This window comes from Phaethon lepturus, unplaced genomic scaffold (genome assembly GCF_000687285.1).
Source record: "Phaethon lepturus isolate BGI_N335 unplaced genomic scaffold, ASM68728v1 scaffold23796, whole genome shotgun sequence".
NCBI lineage: Eukaryota > Metazoa > Chordata > Aves > Phaethontiformes > Phaethontidae > Phaethon > Phaethon lepturus.
Genome location: NW_010547230.1, coordinates 1 through 18519, shown reverse-complemented (window position 1 = coordinate 18519; position 18519 = coordinate 1). Strand labels below are relative to the sequence as shown.

The following is an 18519-nucleotide window of genomic DNA, read 5'->3' as shown; positions in this document are numbered from 1 at the left end:
TAGTATGTTTATTAATAAAAGCCTACTGCCATGGGAGCAGCAGGACTATTTAAAATCAAATCCATTGTATTCTGAAGCAATGCTCTTGGTCTAAGTTTGGAATGACTGCTTCGCTCATGAATATTAAGTGAATAATGCAAGTGGTCTGAATGTGTGCCATATTTAACAATTCGTATCATGTACTTAAGCTTTCTGTTTTACAGGACAGGCATCTCAGCCTGTTTCTCTTCCATTTGTGGTGAGGCTATTCTTCTACTGTTTTCAGGGTCTTAGAAGAGGGTTTACCATTAACACGTTTTAGAACCTCTTCATTCCTTTTTTCAATGAGATATAAAGTTGTATTTCTATCTCAGGACTACCTGGACTAGAAATGAGAAAAATTGTTCTTTGTGGGGGTTATAGAACACCATTTTCTCTCCCTTGACAGCCCTGACAGAGTGTGAGAAACCAAGTTAGACATGCATTTATGGCCAGATATAGGTGAGGCACTTGCATGGTGAATGTAAGGTATCACACAGCCCTCTAAATTATTGAACAGAATCTTCAATATTGCATATATATGCGCATAGCTGAAGTGAGAAAATGTGAATAGAGAAATAGCAGCGTAAGTCCATGACAGACAGCTGCAAACAGCATGAAGGCCAAATAAATGTAAATATTAAAGTACATACTTTATTTCTGATAAACGTACAGTATTTTGAAAATGCTCTGCTTGCCTCCAGATCTCAGCCTGTGTTGATAGCCACTGGGCCAACACTCTTACAAATGATCTTTTTCAATTACGTAGGAAAATATTTGCTGTACCAGCATGTCAGAAACTCAAACCCTGGCTTTTCAGATTAAATTTTGCTGTAGGCGTGAACGGGTGAAAAGGATCTTTGCAATATTGGTATGGCTGTCTCTTACACAAAACCTGACATCCGCGTTGAATAGTGTCTGCTGGTTTCCAGCTCAGCAGGGAACTTCTGTGATTTGAATGGAGATGAATTAAGTGATTTGAGACTGGACAATAGGCATCCGACAAGCAGAGTCTAGGATGTGAAAGCATGACCTAAAGGCAGGGACTTGTGCAGGGGTTTTGTCATACTAGATTTCGGTTGGACTCTTCATCCATCTAATCCTGTGTCCTACTCATTATGTCCCCCAAGCAGATGCTTATGAGGAGCGTGCAAGAAATCCCATGATAGGTTGTTAACAGGGGAAAGTTTCATCTAAAGATGAGATTGAGAGTTCGGCGCTCACACCAAAAAAGAGGGTTCAGAGATTTTTCCAAAATTCTAGCTAATGTTTATCACTGTGACTCAGAAATTCTTCTTACCAGAGGAATAGTTCATCCATTTTAAATCCTGGTAATATCCAGATACCAGGGATATTTTGTAGCAACGGTACTGCTTCACCCCTCGTTTAGATGCACAAAGAAACGGCATCTGTAAGCTTGTAGTTCATCTTTTCCTATGTTAAAGGTAATTGTAGCACCATTAACTACTGTGCGTAATAGCTGCCTACTTCTGTGGTCATTATAATCTTAACTTTTTAGATGGGGAAACTGATGTGAAGGAAAAATCTCAATGATTCTTCCAAAGCTACGGTCTTAAGTCTGAGTCAGGGCTAAGCTTAGAGCATAAGACCTCTTAAATTGTAGGTGTATGAGGTAAACTTGATTCTCAGAGCAATAACCTAGGATTCTTGCAGATGAAGACAAGGTGATGTTACAGACACTCCTAAAATCAAACTATTTTATCGTTTTATGTATATTAAAAGTGCAAAGAGAACACTGATACATGCATTCCCCCTGGTATTCACATACCCTTTTGCATCCTTCCCTGGCCTTTCACTGCAGTATGTGTGTAGATTTGCTTGATGACTCGGGCAGAGATGTCATCTTTCTATTTAATACCTGCTAAGGGTTTGGTGGTTTGTTTTTTTTTTAAAAAAGGTATTTTAATTGCTTTCTTAATCCATGTGACCTTTCGTCAAGCTAACCATCTTGCAGGAAGGTACTCTACAGCTTGCTTTACCTGCTATGTAAGCACCACTTTTTTTTTTTTGTCTGCTTTGAACCTGCCTCCCGCTTTCATGTGATTACTCACAGGTCCTGCATTGGAAAAGACTGAACAATTCTTCCCTATTCATCCTGATCTTCATGAAAATGTTACAGACCTTTTTCGCTTCTTTCCTCAGCTATCTCTTTTCTACATCTGCAAGTGGCTGAAATAAATTCCATGTCTCTTTTTCACGCTTGTTGCCTTTTCTGTGCCTTTTCCAGTTTTATTTTGTTTTAGGTGGAAGAATCACAATTTCCTTTTTCTGATACAGATGTTCTATGAATGTGCAGGATTGTTTTCTTTGTATTGTTCTCTATTCTTCTCCTGATAAAATTTAGTATTATATTTGCTTTCCTCACGGCAACTCAGCGACTGAATAGACACATTCCTAGAGTTACAAAGCTCAAAGATGTAATTCCCAAGCAGTTATAAGGAGTTCAGAGTCCATCGCTGTACCTGTTCCACTGAAGCTGGAACTGTTGTTTGGTGGTGTTTGTTTTTGGGTTTTTTTCCCCCCCAAACTGGGAAGTTTTCATTAACGTGGTGAGTAACAACCTGCCATCATCCAGTCACTCAGCTTCCTAAGATCATTCTGCAATTCTTCACAGTCAGTCCTTGTTTTTAACATCTTGAATAATTGAGTCATTTTTAATTTTCATTATTATTTTCTCTAAAAATCAAATTATATTCACATTGTAGTAGTTTCCCTCACTATGTGGTGCATAAAGTGTATTTTTCTAACTAAAATACAGACCAAACAAAACATGTTTTCAAGTACTAACCCAGGCAGACTACCAGTCATGGTTAGAATTAGGATAAAACTGAAGTTATCTATCCAGCTCCCCCTTAGACAGTGGATATTCTGATCTGAATCTAAGCTTTGTGATTCAAATGCAGTTTTAGTTGAGCTACGACTCAAATTACTGAGGTGGAACCTTACTGCTTTTAATTCCAGAGATTAATTCTTAGACTTGCCTCTGAACTATGGTATCTTCTGCAGTGTTTTTAATGAGATAGAAACATCTTTATATATCATGTTTTTTAATGTATGACAGGCTACTGTTTCTTTTAACACAAATTAACCTTTTTAAAATATAAAATCTATAATGCATATCATCCACTAAGTACATTAATGATGCATGCAGTATGTATTTGCTTAATTGAGGGGGGGAAAAAAAGCCCTTTAAACGTGAAGATATGCAATCTAAGCCACATAAACTTTTTTTACACCTGTTTTATAGCACTTGCCACTTTATTATATTCTGGGCCAGTTCATGGTTTTACAGTTCCATTTATAAAGTGATGGGAAAAAAGATCTATCATTTTCATAAGGATGGCAAAGAAGCGTATGTTCCCAGCGTCCTGGGAGGATTTTTGGTTCTGAGAAGTTGCTTTATTTTAAGCTTGGTTAAAACACAAAACAAGTGTTCAAAAGCATTGATTTGCTTAACTTCACCGAAAATAATAAACACCCGAAAGTGAACTCAGGCCTCTGCATGTTGAATTGATGAATAATTCATAAGCCTGCTTTTAAAAACAATACAGTACATGGTTTTCTTTCTGTGTTTCAGCAGCTCCCCGAGTTCACATCCATCTTGCCTATTGTAAGCTGTTACACCACTCTCCCTCCAACATAAGACTTAGTTAAAATTCACCATTCTTGTTGCCAGTATTAAAACTGTATTTTGAAGGGGTACTCTGACCCTTTCTGAAGCCTGACTGATGACAGTGCAGATCTCCATTACACTGATTGTCCTACCAAACCTGCTCCCCTTGGCCAAAGGTAACTATCCCCGCATCGCAGTTCATTTTAGGCGTGCAGGAACCTTACAGGCTGTGTTTATAGACGGAAAAGGAAGGGGGTCTGTCTTCACACCCTGGCTGTCCAAGCACCAGCCTCTGTCGTAACAAAATCAAGGAAACCAGCAGCTGAGTGTTGTCTGCTGCCTTCGGCTGGGCCCCCTTTTTACCGCTCTCGACAACCTCTTGTTTTGTTTTGTACGAACTACGCGGCTTCATCATTCATTCTGGCTGTTTGATTTAAGCTTCCATTCCCTGGGTCAAAAAAAGACTGGCAAGGGAGGAAGGATGAAAGAAGGTGACACTTTGACAGCTCCTTTTTCACGGTAATGAGCAGAACTGCTCTTTCTTTCCCTGCTCCTGTTCACCGTGGCCTTTTCTTTCTTTATAGAGCCACATGAAGGGAAGAAATTGCCGGTTCAGCTCTGCCTTCCAGGGACTGACGAGATAAACTGCAGAGCTCAGGGTGTCTTTTGTGGGCTCTGCCTATGGAATCATTGCTTTGTTTAGGGGTTATTTTCTGTTTGTTTCCTGTATATAATGACAGATTAATAGAATTAAAGTTTCTACTTGAGCCCATGAGGCAGCCAAGCATCATTTGCTTCCTGGTGACTTCTGTACCGTGTGTCATGCCCGTTCACAAAACGGAATGCCATTCATTTAGCTACTCTGCGGGACTCTGCCACAGAAAAGTTCACTTTGCTTGGAAGAGGAAGTAATAATTTCTACCTTTCCAGCATTAATCATCTTCTGTTCTAAGAACAACATCATTTAACAAGGAGGCAATTCAGATTATAAGTAACCTGCAATCTAAGCAGAAGAGGAGACTTCTTTGATGCAAGACAGTGCTGTTTGCAGAAGCAGAGCCTTAACTGATAAGGTTGGAGAACTACAATTTAAATATAAGTGACTTTGGGTACTTCACAACAAGTGCCAAGCCTTCGGGATCGACAGTTTCTCTGGTTCATATAAAGTACAGATCTAAACACGGAAGTAATAATTTCTACCTTTCCAGCATTAATCATCTTCTGTTCTAAGAACAACATCATTTAACAAGGAGGCAATTCAGATTATAAGTAACCTGCAATCTAAGCAGAAGAGGAGACTTTGATGCAAGACAGTGCTGTTTGCAGAAGCAGAGCCTTAACTGGTAAGGTTGGAGAACTACAATTTAAATATAAATGACTTTGGGTACTTCACAACAAGTGCCAAGCCTTCGGGATCGACAGTTTCTCTGGGTCATATAGTACATATGTCATATGTACATGGTCATAAAGTACAGATCTAAACACCTCAAAACTCTCATGATTTTAGATCTTTAATCATGATTATTTGATGCGAGTTCAGAGCTTAGATCATTTGTATGCTGCTCAGTGTTTACGTAAAAAGCTTTAAATTTACTTACTTTTTACAGTTTCGTATTTTTAAATGCATTTGAAGCATCATTTGGAAACTGTAAATCATGAACAAAAAGCCCTAAACCAAAACCAGCGAAGCAGGTAGGTAACAACAGGAGGGAGCAAACAGAAGAAAACACCACACAAACAGTAGGAAAGATGTTGTACTACAAAGAATGTTTGTTTTAACGAGGGACAAAAAGTAGCAAGGGTTAGATCGACAGCACAAGAATAGACCTAGTATATAATTCTTCTACATAGAGATTAATCATAACTTTTCTGAAAGATACCACCCCCCCGGCTACACTGACAGGTCTTTCAAAGTCAGAGCATTCACCCAGGAATATTCTGCCGGTGGTGTTCACATTTCACAGCCAGAAGACTTCTTCTGCAAAACCACTCGCGTCACAGCCCGGGCTCCAGCAGCACGGAGACACGCAGCCTGACAATGTCAGCTAAGAGTGTGCTTAGTTTTGGTTTTATTATTCTCCACCCTCTACTTAAAGGAATTTTCTCTGGGAACTGTGGATAGTATTAGAAATTAAGCAGAGCTATATATGTTCATTAATGGAAACACAGATCGCTCAGACTAAAGACCAGCTTCTCTCATAACTTTTTTGCTCATAGCTGTTCAAATATATTTTTTTTTAATTGGTTGAATCGGGAATCTGAGTAAAAAAATGCTTTGCATCTAAGGGAACTGCCTCTTCAACATGAAATGAAATATTTCATTTTGGTTTCATTTCTTTTTTATGTCTTAAAATGGTATTTTGCAATTTGATTTAGCTACACTGATTTAATCTCATTAAGACAGGAAAAATCAAAACACGCCAGCAAGAGAAGGTCCAAAGAAAAGACCAGTTGTTCTGCTTTTCCTTTTATTTTTGTCTAGGTGAGATCTTGCCTGATGTAACCTAGACATGCAACTAGTTTAAACTGTTCCAAGCTGTATTTTCGGAGGATGAACTATTCAGCTTGCGTACTTTGCCTGGCTTGAAATTAAATCAGAGCAGTCTCTGTAGGTTAGACTGGTCCATCTGTTTACCTCGTTCATGCCAGTTCTGTCAGGCCACCGAATTAAACCACTATAAACAGCCCCCCTGACGTCTCTTTGTTCTGCAGCAGAGAATATCTGAGAGACCTGTGCTTTTAAGGGCAGGCCTATGTAAAATCAGCTGAATTCATTCCAAAGCGCTGGTGTTTGTGCTGTGCAGCTCTGTGGGACTCGGAGATTTGGGGTGCTGGGGTGTCGTGCTAATGCAGCGACGCTGCCCTCGGCTGCAGAGCAGGCTCACTGGGAGTCAACACACTGATGCACAACAAAATACAGGTGTACCCCAGTTGTATATATGCTGCTGGAAATCCCACCTTTGGACAGACGCTGAGACCTACTCTTCTACAATTTTCAGTTGCTTTGCTTTGATTGCAGATATTCCTGTCTTGTGTAATTTTCTGCTAAGCAGAGTGCTACTTAGACCTACCAGCTCCAGGAGTGTGAAAATACTATACTGGGAGCTCAGCTTAAACCTGACAACGTTCTCCTTTAAATTTGGCTGACCTCACTGTATGCAGTTCCAGATACTTTTATGTTAAGTGAACTAATGCCAAGGACGTGTGATGGGGTCAAGTACAGAGAATAAAAGCAGAGCAGATGTGCTGTGAATACCACATTTTTCAGTGTTATGATTAATGTGACATCATGAACCTTCCCTGAAACATTCTGCTGTGAAAAGAGAGTCTTCACAAAACAAAGCACAGGGCCTGATTTTATTCTGTAGATTTATTGCAAGGTTTGGGGTCTTTCTACTGTAATCTGATTCCTAACACTTGGCACCTCTTTTCTTGAAATGGATGATGTGTGCTGTGATGGCAATTAGCACTTGAAGCACAGGCACCCTTCAGAGAAGATTTTTTTTTCCACAAACAGGGAGGGACTGCAACACACAGTCAATCACAGCCTCTACACTTTATTTTTCAACTGGTTTTGAGAACCATGCTCTGAAGGTTGAAGTTACTTATTACACAGAAGTAAATTTCTAAAGATGCATCATGCTCAAAGCTTACAATTTACATTTATTTTCTGTCCCCCTTTTTTTTTTTTCATAATAAAGTGAATTCCTATGTGAAATGGCATTGGTGAACAGAATGCAGTCAGCATCTTGTGGTACAGATATCTGCAATAATGATCAAGCTTCATTCCATGCTTTATGTTTTCAGTCTTTGAAGTTGAGCTGCAACTTTGTGATCCTTTAAGGACACATATATCTATTCTTTTTTCTCAGAATTTGTCAGATTTACAGATGGGCATTATGAAAAGCTATAAAAATTCCTTTTTTCAGAGATAAAGAATTATCTTTGTAAAGAACAACTAGAGCCAGCCTCTTGATCTATCCTACAACTTTCAGGTTGCTTGACTTGAGCACACAGATAGGTTCCACATCTGGAATAGTGGAAATATATCTTCTCTACAATGGACTGAAACAAATACTTCGACCAGCTAGTCCTCCTGCCCTTCTTCTTCCCCTCTTCCCCCGCCAAAATCTCAGTATGTGTTTGAGTTTCCAGTTTGGCATTATCTCAGAACTTGAAGATCAGATGCAGAGACTGTTTAATCAAACCTTTCCTTATAGTGCAGGGCATTCTTTTCCAGTTTTTTTTCTAGTCTGAAGACAGCATTTTTCTTAGGTTGTGACTGCAGTATTTCTTAGGTTGTTTCAGTGGCTACAGTTCAGAATAGTTGAGATTCAGATTGCCAGGCAAATCTGGCAAATCCAGGAAAATATGCCGCGTATCACAAAGAGAATACCCTAAGACAAGCTCTAGGGAGGCAAATATCAGTCTGGATTTTCATCATTCAGCTAAGCAGGCAGCCAAAAGACTGATAAAGCTGGAAAAATGTACTGGAGAATGAAGGGAAGAGAACAGTACACTAAACATGGCCAGTGATTCAACAGGAATTCTGACTCTGGTGAGAAGACAGGTAAACAGAAGAAACTCCAGCAAATATTTGCAGGACTGCTAAATAACTGTCTTATGTCACTGAAAATACAGAAATTGCCTATATTGTATTTCCTAACATCAGCGACATTTATTAGCTCATCCCCCAACCTGCTTAGAGTCTAGGTGGTTTTAAATACAGATTGACCGTCTACCGCTATGCGAGTATCCCTGGCAGCACCTGAAGTAATGTGATGGTATTTAAAACCTCTTGATCTTGCCTGTGCTATCCCAAGGATGGGTTTTAAGAACTTCATTTGGCTGTGGGTTCGCATTCTGGCAGGTTCCCAGTGAAGTCATGGAGTCAACTAATTTTACTTTCTAGATATTTCCCCAGGTCTCCAGATAATTTAGTATTTATATTACATAGAGGAGCTTTTTGAGAATTGAAGTTAATGATGAAATGGGATGGTTGCCTGTGCATTTATTGAAAGGCTAGATTAGTTTCCTTCTCTGGATGGCTAACTCTAATAGACAACTGGTTGAAGAAAGCTGCTGAAACAGAACATATTTCTTGCAAATCAAAGGACAGGTTTGAGTTGTTGGTCCCTCTAGTATCTCCGTATTTCATGAGTCCATGCTTTTTGCTGGTGCATAAATTAAAAAGGCTTTTTGCTGAACTTTGTTTTGGTTTTTAAGCATAACATAGACAAATTTCCCTTGAACTATTCTAGGGTGACTTCACTCGTCATATCATTGTTGGTTTTGGGATGTATTCAAGACATAAAGCCTCCTCCCGTGCAGATCATTAATCCTTCCATATTCTGAGTGTAGACTATTTTAGCATAACAAATTAGTTTAATCTGTTTGAAAACTTGGGTTGTCAGCATCTATCTTACAAACTACCTTGTCTGTTTTGTACCCTGAAGGAAAGTGAGACGAGGACCAAAGAGTAAATCATCACTTCTTACTGTTTTAGTAGAACACCTCCTCCCCCCATTTTCATGAAGTAATTTTCAAGTTTTATGAAGGAAAAATAAAATTTCTTCCCTTTTTATTCATCCACCAGAATAAAAAGGTTAAAAGAATGCAGAATTCTCTGCTTGTCCCTGAGTGTAGATGATCAGCAGTGTTTGATTTTCAAAGTAACTTATGTGAATTTGCAGCAAAAATGATGTGCACTGAACCCACTTGAGATACGGTTGGTTGATTTGGTTTAGTTTTATCTCTGGAGGGGCTCAGTGGAGTAGTTGAGTACTTTACACTAAACGTGTGTTTAAGTGTCTGAAGCAGTTGTCAATGCTCTGGTCCTCTCAGGATCTCACCCCTGGTGTTTTTACTTCAGAATTTTGTCAATATCTTTGACATCCAGGGAGGTAGAGAAGCCCCAACTTTAAGCCACAGGTTACACTTTGAGGTTATATATTACTATTTTGTCTTACAAAACTGACCTGAAGAAAAAGTAAAATTTTAAAATACTGCTGGCTCTTCAAAGCATCTATTAGGGAGGTTTGGCAGACTTCCATTCAGTAAAAGATTTATTGCCCAGTTACGGTCTCGCTACTCCCTATAAGCGAAGGAACGCTCCTGATGAGGTCAGCCTCAGCAGGTCTGATCACACGAGTGTACTAGCAGAGAGCAGCACAGCGGGACCTGGTCAAGCAGAAACCTTTCAGTGAGGTGGGGAAAAAATGGAGTCCTCTGGCAAGCATCCTTTCCTGCAGGTGCTCTTTTGCATAGAAGCAGCTACAACTTGTCAGGTTTGCTTAGGAAACAAATGAGAAGCCAAGCACATCACTGTGTAGGCAACGTGTAAGGGTCCTCCATGGCTCCCCAGTGAGGTTTGTAATGAGTTGTAACACTTTGTGACAGGAGGCCACAAATGCTTGGCTTACAGATGTGTTTTTCTTGGTAATAAGCAATGGTTCTTTTTATGCAGCTCTCCTACGCTAATGCTGGTTGGCTTTTAGGTCAGGAGACATGCATAGATCCCAGTCTTGTCAAGCTGGTAACTCCATTCCCAGAATAACCCCAATGCATCGAGTTTGCTGTGCTTGTAGCTGCATGCAGCAGGATCTGAAGTGTCAGGATCTGTCTGATGGATGAAATCAAGATTAATGCAATTCTAAGGTCTATAAATTGAGCACAACAGCAGTGATGTCCTATCACCGGCAAGCTAGGTCCACCAGGCAGAAGGTACCTAGGAAGCCTTTATGGCAGAAAGTGACATACTGCTAACATTTGATAGAGAAAGGTGCTGTACAGGAGCTCACCCAAGGAATCCAGAGGGTTGTAACTGAGGGCTTTTTATGAGTAGGACCATTTCTGTTTGATTTTGGTTCTTGCAGTCACCGTGAGAAAGTGACTTTGTTCTGGGAGGCGTGCTTTGGGTGGCGTAGCCTCTGATAGGGAGTCCAGTCTTACGAAATTATTTGAAAGGGGTGGGGGAGTAGGGTTTTTTGTTCTTTAAATTAAAGTTATCTTCATGTATGAAATTAAACTTTGATTTTTGCTGGTGTAAGACAAGATAGATAATATGTTGCATCACCTAGAAAGTTTGGGCAGTAAAAGGTGTCTGTTTTCTTGGGGAGAGGCTAGAAAGCCAGAGGTGCGACGCAGCTTGTCAGGGCAGCCAGATGAAGGAGGGAGGTGCACGGCTGTCACTGTGGGGGTCCACCAAGCTGCTGCCTGAATTTCCAGGCACTAATTCAAGGGAGAGTAGCTGCAGATACACTGACTGCACACCCTCTGGGGAAAAAAATAATCTCTCTGGTACAGGAGAGGTTAGCGTGATTCAAATTACACATAGAAGGGCAGGAGACAACTTTAAAAGGCAGCTGCATGTGTCAGATACTGCGTACGAGCTGACAAAACTAGCTCCTTTGGCTTGAACTAACTTTTTGTTACTGCTGACCATGGCAGGGCTTGTAGTAGGCTTTAATCTCTCCGTCCCCAGGAAGGTATGTGCGATGGGGGCTGCTACGTGATGGCTACCGCGGGTTCAACGAACGGTGCCTGCTCAGAGCTGTGGGAGGAAACCTGGGACACGGCGCAAGCACGTCCACCCCGTCAATGGCAGTGTCCACATGTGTGGCATTGCTATTGTGCTCACAGTGATTTACTTCCGACATAGCAAATAAGGCCAGCCAGATGAAGAGGATTTAGTGAGAAACCAGGGGAAGTCTCCCAAGAATAAACGCTGTGTAACTAAGAGCCCAGCGCTGAAAAAGGCCGGAGAACTTGTTACATTTCCAAAATCAGAATTAGCACCTAAGTACAAGCTTCCTTGTGGATAAATGCACTTGCATTAATTTGAATGGGTTTGAAGTAAAGGCTTTGCTATTGCTATGGGAAGCAAGTAGTAATGTTAAAAAAAATGGCAAGACATTTCTTGCATTGGAAATAAAACTAGCCCCTCCGTTGAAAGAGAGGCTATACATTTTCTTCAATGCCAAGTTAATGTATTTAAATTGCTCTGTACAGTTCTCTCTACCATACATAATGATAACTTCCATTATGCCTTTTTGTGAAATCAAAACATTCCTCTGAAGTGTTCCAAATGAGTAGTAATCTGATTTGCTCGTGTAGCTTATGATTCTTCTATGACTAGCGATACACAAGTAGTCTAAGCTTCATATGATGGGAACATATTAATCTGCTACTGTTAACTTCTTGAAAAACTTAAAAGTTCTGGGGTTTTGGGCAGACTCCTACATAATATATAACTTCTTACAGCCTTAAGTAGAAGAAAATACTAAATATAAGCAGAATTAGAAAATAAAATTACATTAGTTCATCTAGAACAATCAGCTTGAGCGCTCTTGCGGATGAGGCTCTGCAAAGTAACACTTTATTTTACCCTCCATGAGCTCGGTTCCCTGACTGTCATCATTCTTACTGACTGCCATCAGTCGCCGCTCCCTGCCTGTTGTTGTCTTGTCCAAGGACGTACTTATCGTCTGTGGTTCTATCCAGTCTTTTGTGTAGTCAAGCACATACACACCCACAGTCTCCGTGCAAATTTTGTGCCATCTGAAATAAATTGCCAAGATAGACTTCACCTGACAACCAGCAAGTAGTTGATATTGATGACACTAGTCAAGCAGAAAGTTGTCCAGATTTTCTTTATTTAATGTCTAATTTTTAAAAGAGAAGAACAGTTCTAGAATGCCTAAATATAAAGTGTGCACTATCATTCAGATTGGAAATAACTTACTATATACACCTTCTTTTGTGGATTAGTGTTTCCTTCCTAGGGCTTTTCTTTTTCTTCACCTAACAGAGCCGCTTGTATCAGTTAGGAATGTTTCCATACGCCTCTCCTGTTCTTGGATTGTTGATTTGGATCTGTTCGGTCCACCTTGTTGTATTTTAGAGAGCAAATGATAGCCTGAGAAATTATTGAAAAGATCTGGACACTGTCTCCTAAAAGAAAAGAAAAATTGAACTACTTCTGATATAGGATAAACCTAAAGCATGACTTTCTAGAAGAATTAACACTGGTGACTTTATGAAAGAAATAAATGGAGGAAATTATGCTAGAGGCCTCCATCTTCATATTTATGAGAGAATATGAGGGGATGAAACAAGTCTCTCTGTATTCCATGTAAAAAGGATTCCTACTCATTAACACGTATAAATGCTGATGATGGATAATTAAGTAATTTGGGAGACAGACCATGCATATGGGAAGCATTTTTCGTATTTTATGACCCTTTTCATTGACCTATGTAATTACTCTGCTGCTAGCTAACACAGCAAACCTCTGCGAACACCTCCATTATGAAGTTTATTTCAATTCTAAATGACCTTTCTTTCTATTTGTTACACTGGGATCAAAAAGAGGTTGTTAAATTCTGTTATTCCTTCCAATGCTATTAAAGAGAGGGGAAAAAAAATCTGTAAACTTTATTAAGTAATCAATTTCGAAGCCACCTGCAATGTAGTATAGAAACCAGAGCCAACTTATATTTGGCAAGAACAATTCACGTCAAACCAATCTAATTTCCTTGTCTGACAGGGGAAATGGCTGAATGATAAAGAGAAGCAGTAGATGTGACATTTTTATTGTAGTAACAGTTTTATATGTGGCACTATTATAAACAATACTTATAAATCATAGGACTATATTAAAATACATGGATGGTGTCACCCTGAGCTACAGCAAAGCTTACTGAAAAAAAATGAGTTTAGGGAATAGCTGTTAATTATAAGCTCTCGGATAGAGTATATCAAGTGGAGGTCACCAGAATCTGTCCTGGGACCTAGCCAGTATGTTCATTTAGGCTTCCAACTTTTGAAAGAGAAATTCCAAATATGCACTTGACACTGAGCTGGAGGTTAGTCCCAGTATCATCCTGAGAAACTGGAAGAGTAGTCCAAAAACTGAAAAGTTGTGCTTCAGTAATAACAAATTAAAAGACCTGTACCTGGGAAAATGAAATCAAGAGCACCAGTACAAAACGAGAATAATTCTCTGGGCAGCACTTCATAAAAAATGGGGCTTGCAAAACTTCCTAAACTCTTCCGAATACTGACACTCTGAATTATACATTTTTGATATAATACCAATGATAAACATACAACTTCTTGTGATGTCTTTTTCCTCTGAAATGAATTTAACTCATGCTTTTCAGTAAGGAATTTATTGACATTTACCTTTAAAGTATCTGACCTGATTCATTAAATTGACAGGGATTAAAAAATAAAAGACAGTAGGAAATTCTAATGGTGGAGAAAGGGGACAAAAACCAGACACGTGCACCCAGCGTAGGAAGAATGAGGTGTGCACCTTAAGACAGTAAGTATCTATAAACTACTTGGTCAACTAGCTTGGCTTAGGAACCCAATAACGTGACAGGGACATTTCAAACACTGGTCCAGGAACCTGTACTCAGAAAAAGTTTACGCTTAAGTTACACAAACTTCATTTAGCAAACATTTACTAGAGATGTTGATAAAACCATTTTGCATTAAATTTGCAGGAATATGAATCTGGGGGCAAAAGAGGCAATTGTAATTAGGTCCCTCAATTTAGGAAAACGTTTAATCACTTGCAGGTACTTAAACACTTTCCTGAATAGATGCAAACTATGTTGTTTCCTGAGTTAGGGATTAGAATTTAAGGTCATTGTGATTCCAGGTCTAAATGATAGCAAGTTGGCATAAGATGAAGGTCTAGAAGTGGGATTTAGATGCTTAAAGAGCTTTGAAAATCTGAACCTAAAAGAAGTAGTAATTTTCTTTGCTTTGTAAATATGAAAGTATTAATAGGAGCAGCATGTAAAGCCCACAGACCGGCCTCATTCTTGAATATGATCGTCTCTGGAAGAAATTAGACTTTAGTTGGAATAAAATAGTGGCGTACCGAGCCAGTTAAGGTGAATTCTCAGGACACATATCTGCAATCTTAAATGCTTTCATCAGTGTACTTAAATCCCCACCCATCTCTCTCCACTGCTACCTTGCAGCATTAGTACTTGCCAAACACAGATGCTGCTTACATGCTCACAAACTTTTTGTAGTACTTGTAAATGGAGAAAACTGCTCACTGGAGTACTAACTTAAATGCATGCTGACTTAAATAACATTACAAGTAATACGCTTGCCAACTGACAGTCTGAGAAACCTGCGGGATATAGCAGCTGTCCCTCCATCTCTACGTTTCAGCCAACTCATCAGCTTCCCCTCACCACGCGCTGCTAGCACCTCACCCAAACTACGGCTGTGGGTTCTGGACTTTGGTGCAACAGGAGAAGATGATTCTTTATGAGCAGAAGGAGTTTCTGCCATCTGTAGCACCAGCGTAAGGCAGTAAAGTAAGCGGGACAAGCTATGATGTCAACGGCTGCATAGGGTAGATAGCCGTGCCAGTGTTAAGCTCTTTCACTACAGTGATGCAGAGCTCTGCACTGCTTAACTTAGGCATCTTCTGCCAGTTTGGGCATCTCTGTGCCCCACTGTGGAATATGGGGAATTACGGTATTCCGTGTACTGTGGAATATGACCATGGGCATGCAAGTCACACCCCTCAGTAAGGAGCTCAGTTGTTACACTGCTCAAGCCAAGAGCTGTATTACATGGACAGGCAGATGGAAGTGCTTTATGGCTAACAGAGAATCAAGACCCCTTGAAGGGTCTTGCGTGTGGAAGCTGGCCTGGTCCTGTGCTAAATGTGCCATGGGGCTAAAAAAGGGATGTAGTTTCCAAATGGTCAGCCTAGCACCACTCCTGAGCTTCATAGCATGCAATTTAAAAATAAATACTACAGATGAAGATTATCTTACAAAGAACATATCATTTACATTTTTAAACTCACACTATTTTTTTGATGTAACCCATAAAAGTTCCTGCTCTGAAAGGCCCAGCCGACATTTCTTACTGTCTTTAACTAGTTCATCCCTACCTGTACAAGCAACTTTTATCCTTCATCATACTTTGGAAAAGCAATTCTGCAGGACAAGAACTCATCTTAAGTCATTGGTGCTCGTGCCAGGGAGAACTTGGTAGGCTAGACAAGTAGTGTCATCTCTCTTAGGACTAAGAGTTGTATCATTCATCCACACGTCCCTCTACAATCATCTTGGACATTCTGTGCCCCCACAGTGTTTTTAAAATCCTATAGATGTTTAAATAAATGCTTTTATCTTCTGCAACCACACAGGTATTAACATACACAATGCTGACAGAAAGACCCCGGATAAAATGATTATTTTTAGAATTTCCTCACTTCATAAAACAGTACAATAGCTATGATGCTACAAATAACTCACTATGAATTCTTCTTATAAGCAAACAGAGGAAGTATAAGCTTAGGAAGAGACAAGGAGTTCAGAATAGACAATGTATTAAAATACTAGGTTTAGTACAGTTAGGAAAAAAAATATAAATATTAGCTTTACTTTGAGTCTGTAAAAATAGAAACAAGACCTTATTCCATAGGTCAATTTGAAACTTGGGCAGAAATGCCTACTAGCACTTAATAACCATCAATGAGTCCAAGTTTTCGTCTGAGATAAAAAGCAACAAAAGCAGTGAACTATTAAATTTGTTACCAACTTTCTGACTTTTGGAAACGTATTTATTTATGCTATTACAAAAGTGGGTTTTAGTTGGATGATGTATTTTTTTGTTTGAGACTCCCACTATATTGTTGTGTGGTTTTAGGCAAGTGTTTTAACTTTTCTCTCCTGGAATATGACATATTCTGTCAGTGAAGAGGCAATAAAGTCACAGCAGAGTTTAAAACTGCTGGCCAGAAGTTGGCCTTGGGTGTTTTACTCCAATTCGTATGACAAGTTGAAGAGCTTTCTTAAGAAATGGAGTGTCAGCCACCTGATTACAGCTGGCTTCATATGTGTGACCAAGCTAGCAGGAAATGACTGAATTGTAGTAGCTAGTTAGTAGGTATTAGCTAGTTACGGTGGAAAAAATAAGTGTGTTGGAAATGGATTCTGAAGGACTGTCAGCAATTTCTTTTGAGGCTTACTTGAAGCATTACTCGCTGAGTCCTGTTGCTGTGTGTTTGAGGCGTAACTTCAGCTCTCTGTAGATGAGCATCCTTATTTTGGCCTACCTTCCACTGAATGTGCCCAATTCTGTTCTGGATCCCTACCAAGAAAATCAGTAAGTAGCTTCTAATTTCCCTCTGGCTATATTTTAGAAGATGTGTTTGGAGACATTTAATAAGCTACAACCGGTGATTTTCAAGCTAACTTGTGTTCCAGTACTGTGATTTTTATAGGCATTTTTTGACGGACTCAAGCTTACCTATATTGCTGCAGTTCCAGTTCTAGCTGCTGAATGTGTATCTGCAGATGTGGCACTTCGTTAGCTTTCACTTCTAGCTCCTTCACTTTGCCAAGACTGTTAAGGACGGCGTGTCTCGCCTCTTCAACCTTCTTCCTCATTTCTGCTTGTTCCCTCTTCAGGTTACGGTTGCAGTCTTCCAGATTGACCAGAGCTTCCTGAGAGCTCTTCAGCTCTCTTTCCAACTCCTGGTTGAACCTAATTGCTTCTTCAATTTGCCCATCCCTGGAGCTCCGGATGAGTTCCACTTCTGTCAGGACACTTTGAAGGCAGTTGGTCTGGGAGTGGTTCTGCGTTAATGGTCTCTTACTGGCTATAAAACAGGTCCCCTCTTCCTTATGGTTAGCATGGCTTTTCTGCAGTCCCACCTATAATGAACAGGAGCAGAAAGCAGGGAGAAATTAATGTGTTTTAGAGCAACCGACATTTTAATCACTCTGAAAATGGCTGGATTGTGTTTTGTTGTTGGTTTTTTTTAATGACATATAGTTGATCAGCAACCAATAAGCTACTTTGCGAAATATAGATACAAGGAAACAATCTCTGGAAAGTAGTTTTTAAAATACGTATCTATGAATTTAATTTAAAAACTACTCATTAAAGTGGAAAGTTAGGTTATTGCACAAGTTTCTGTATAGCTTTAATGTCATTACTATAGCCTGTCCTCAAAAGGCAAGTAGCATTCTGAAGAAAATTATTTCCAGTTAGGTTTTTTTAAGTTACATTCAGCAGAAGGGAACAGAGAGCATCCGGTGGTGTTCTGGAGCTCTAGTCTTTGTCCTTCTGATTCTTTCTGGGGCCTTTGACTGGTGACTTCGTGTTGGCTTCTGACCTCCCTTCACTTTTGAAATGAAGATGGTAAAAGTGGCTTTCACCTGCCACGCTGGACGTTGCAAAGATGGACAGCCAGCTAATGCCAAACGGCAGCGTCTGGCATGGAGCAGCGTTCTGCGAGCGCTGCGTTAGTGTTAAATCCAACCTGATCAGACCCGCCGGTGAACCCAGCCTCGCCTGTTCTATGCTATCTCATGCCAGAGTAGTTTAACTGCTGTTAAGTATGTACGTGTCTCACTTGGGCCAACAGAGCAGAAACAGAAACCAGCCCCAGAATTAATGGGGCTCTGCAGAGGAGCCAGAGACTATTCGTCAGCCCGTTTGCAGAACTGCCTCCAACCCTGAACTCTCGTCACCACGCTCTTGACGAAAACGCACTTCTAAGTCGTGCAAAGCTCTCGGGCGTTTATGACCGAGTCATTGCATGTACTTACGCAGGTAGGAATCCAAAAGTTCTTTTCTTACTTTGGAAAAAAAAAAACAAAACCGCAACGGTATGTGACTGACTGGCTGCACGTGCAGTAGAATAAGCGGCGTTACGCGCTTAGGTTTGTTAAAACCACGGTGGTTTTCAGCGCATCCCCTAACGACGTATGACGTCGCCCTGGTGACAATACGACATTTCTCCTTAGAGACTCTCGGCAACCGAACTTTGCGAGGAAGTTAACGCCGGGAGGAACGAGCCGCCCGCCGGCCCG

General features: G+C 40.2%; 1 protein-coding gene across 1 annotated transcript in view; it reads right to left on the bottom strand.

The window, feature by feature from the left end:
• EFCC1 (EF-hand and coiled-coil domain containing 1) overlaps positions 1-17355 on the bottom strand; it is a gene marked incomplete at both ends in the record, with an annotated part of 39934 nt that extends 22579 nt beyond the window's left edge. The window contains one exon of the mRNA XM_010289587.1: positions 16949-17355. Coding sequence (XP_010287889.1) covers positions 16949-17355 — 407 coding nt within the window. The remainder of the gene's footprint in view (positions 1-16948) is intronic.
• Between the last annotated feature and the right edge of the window lie 1164 nt (positions 17356-18519).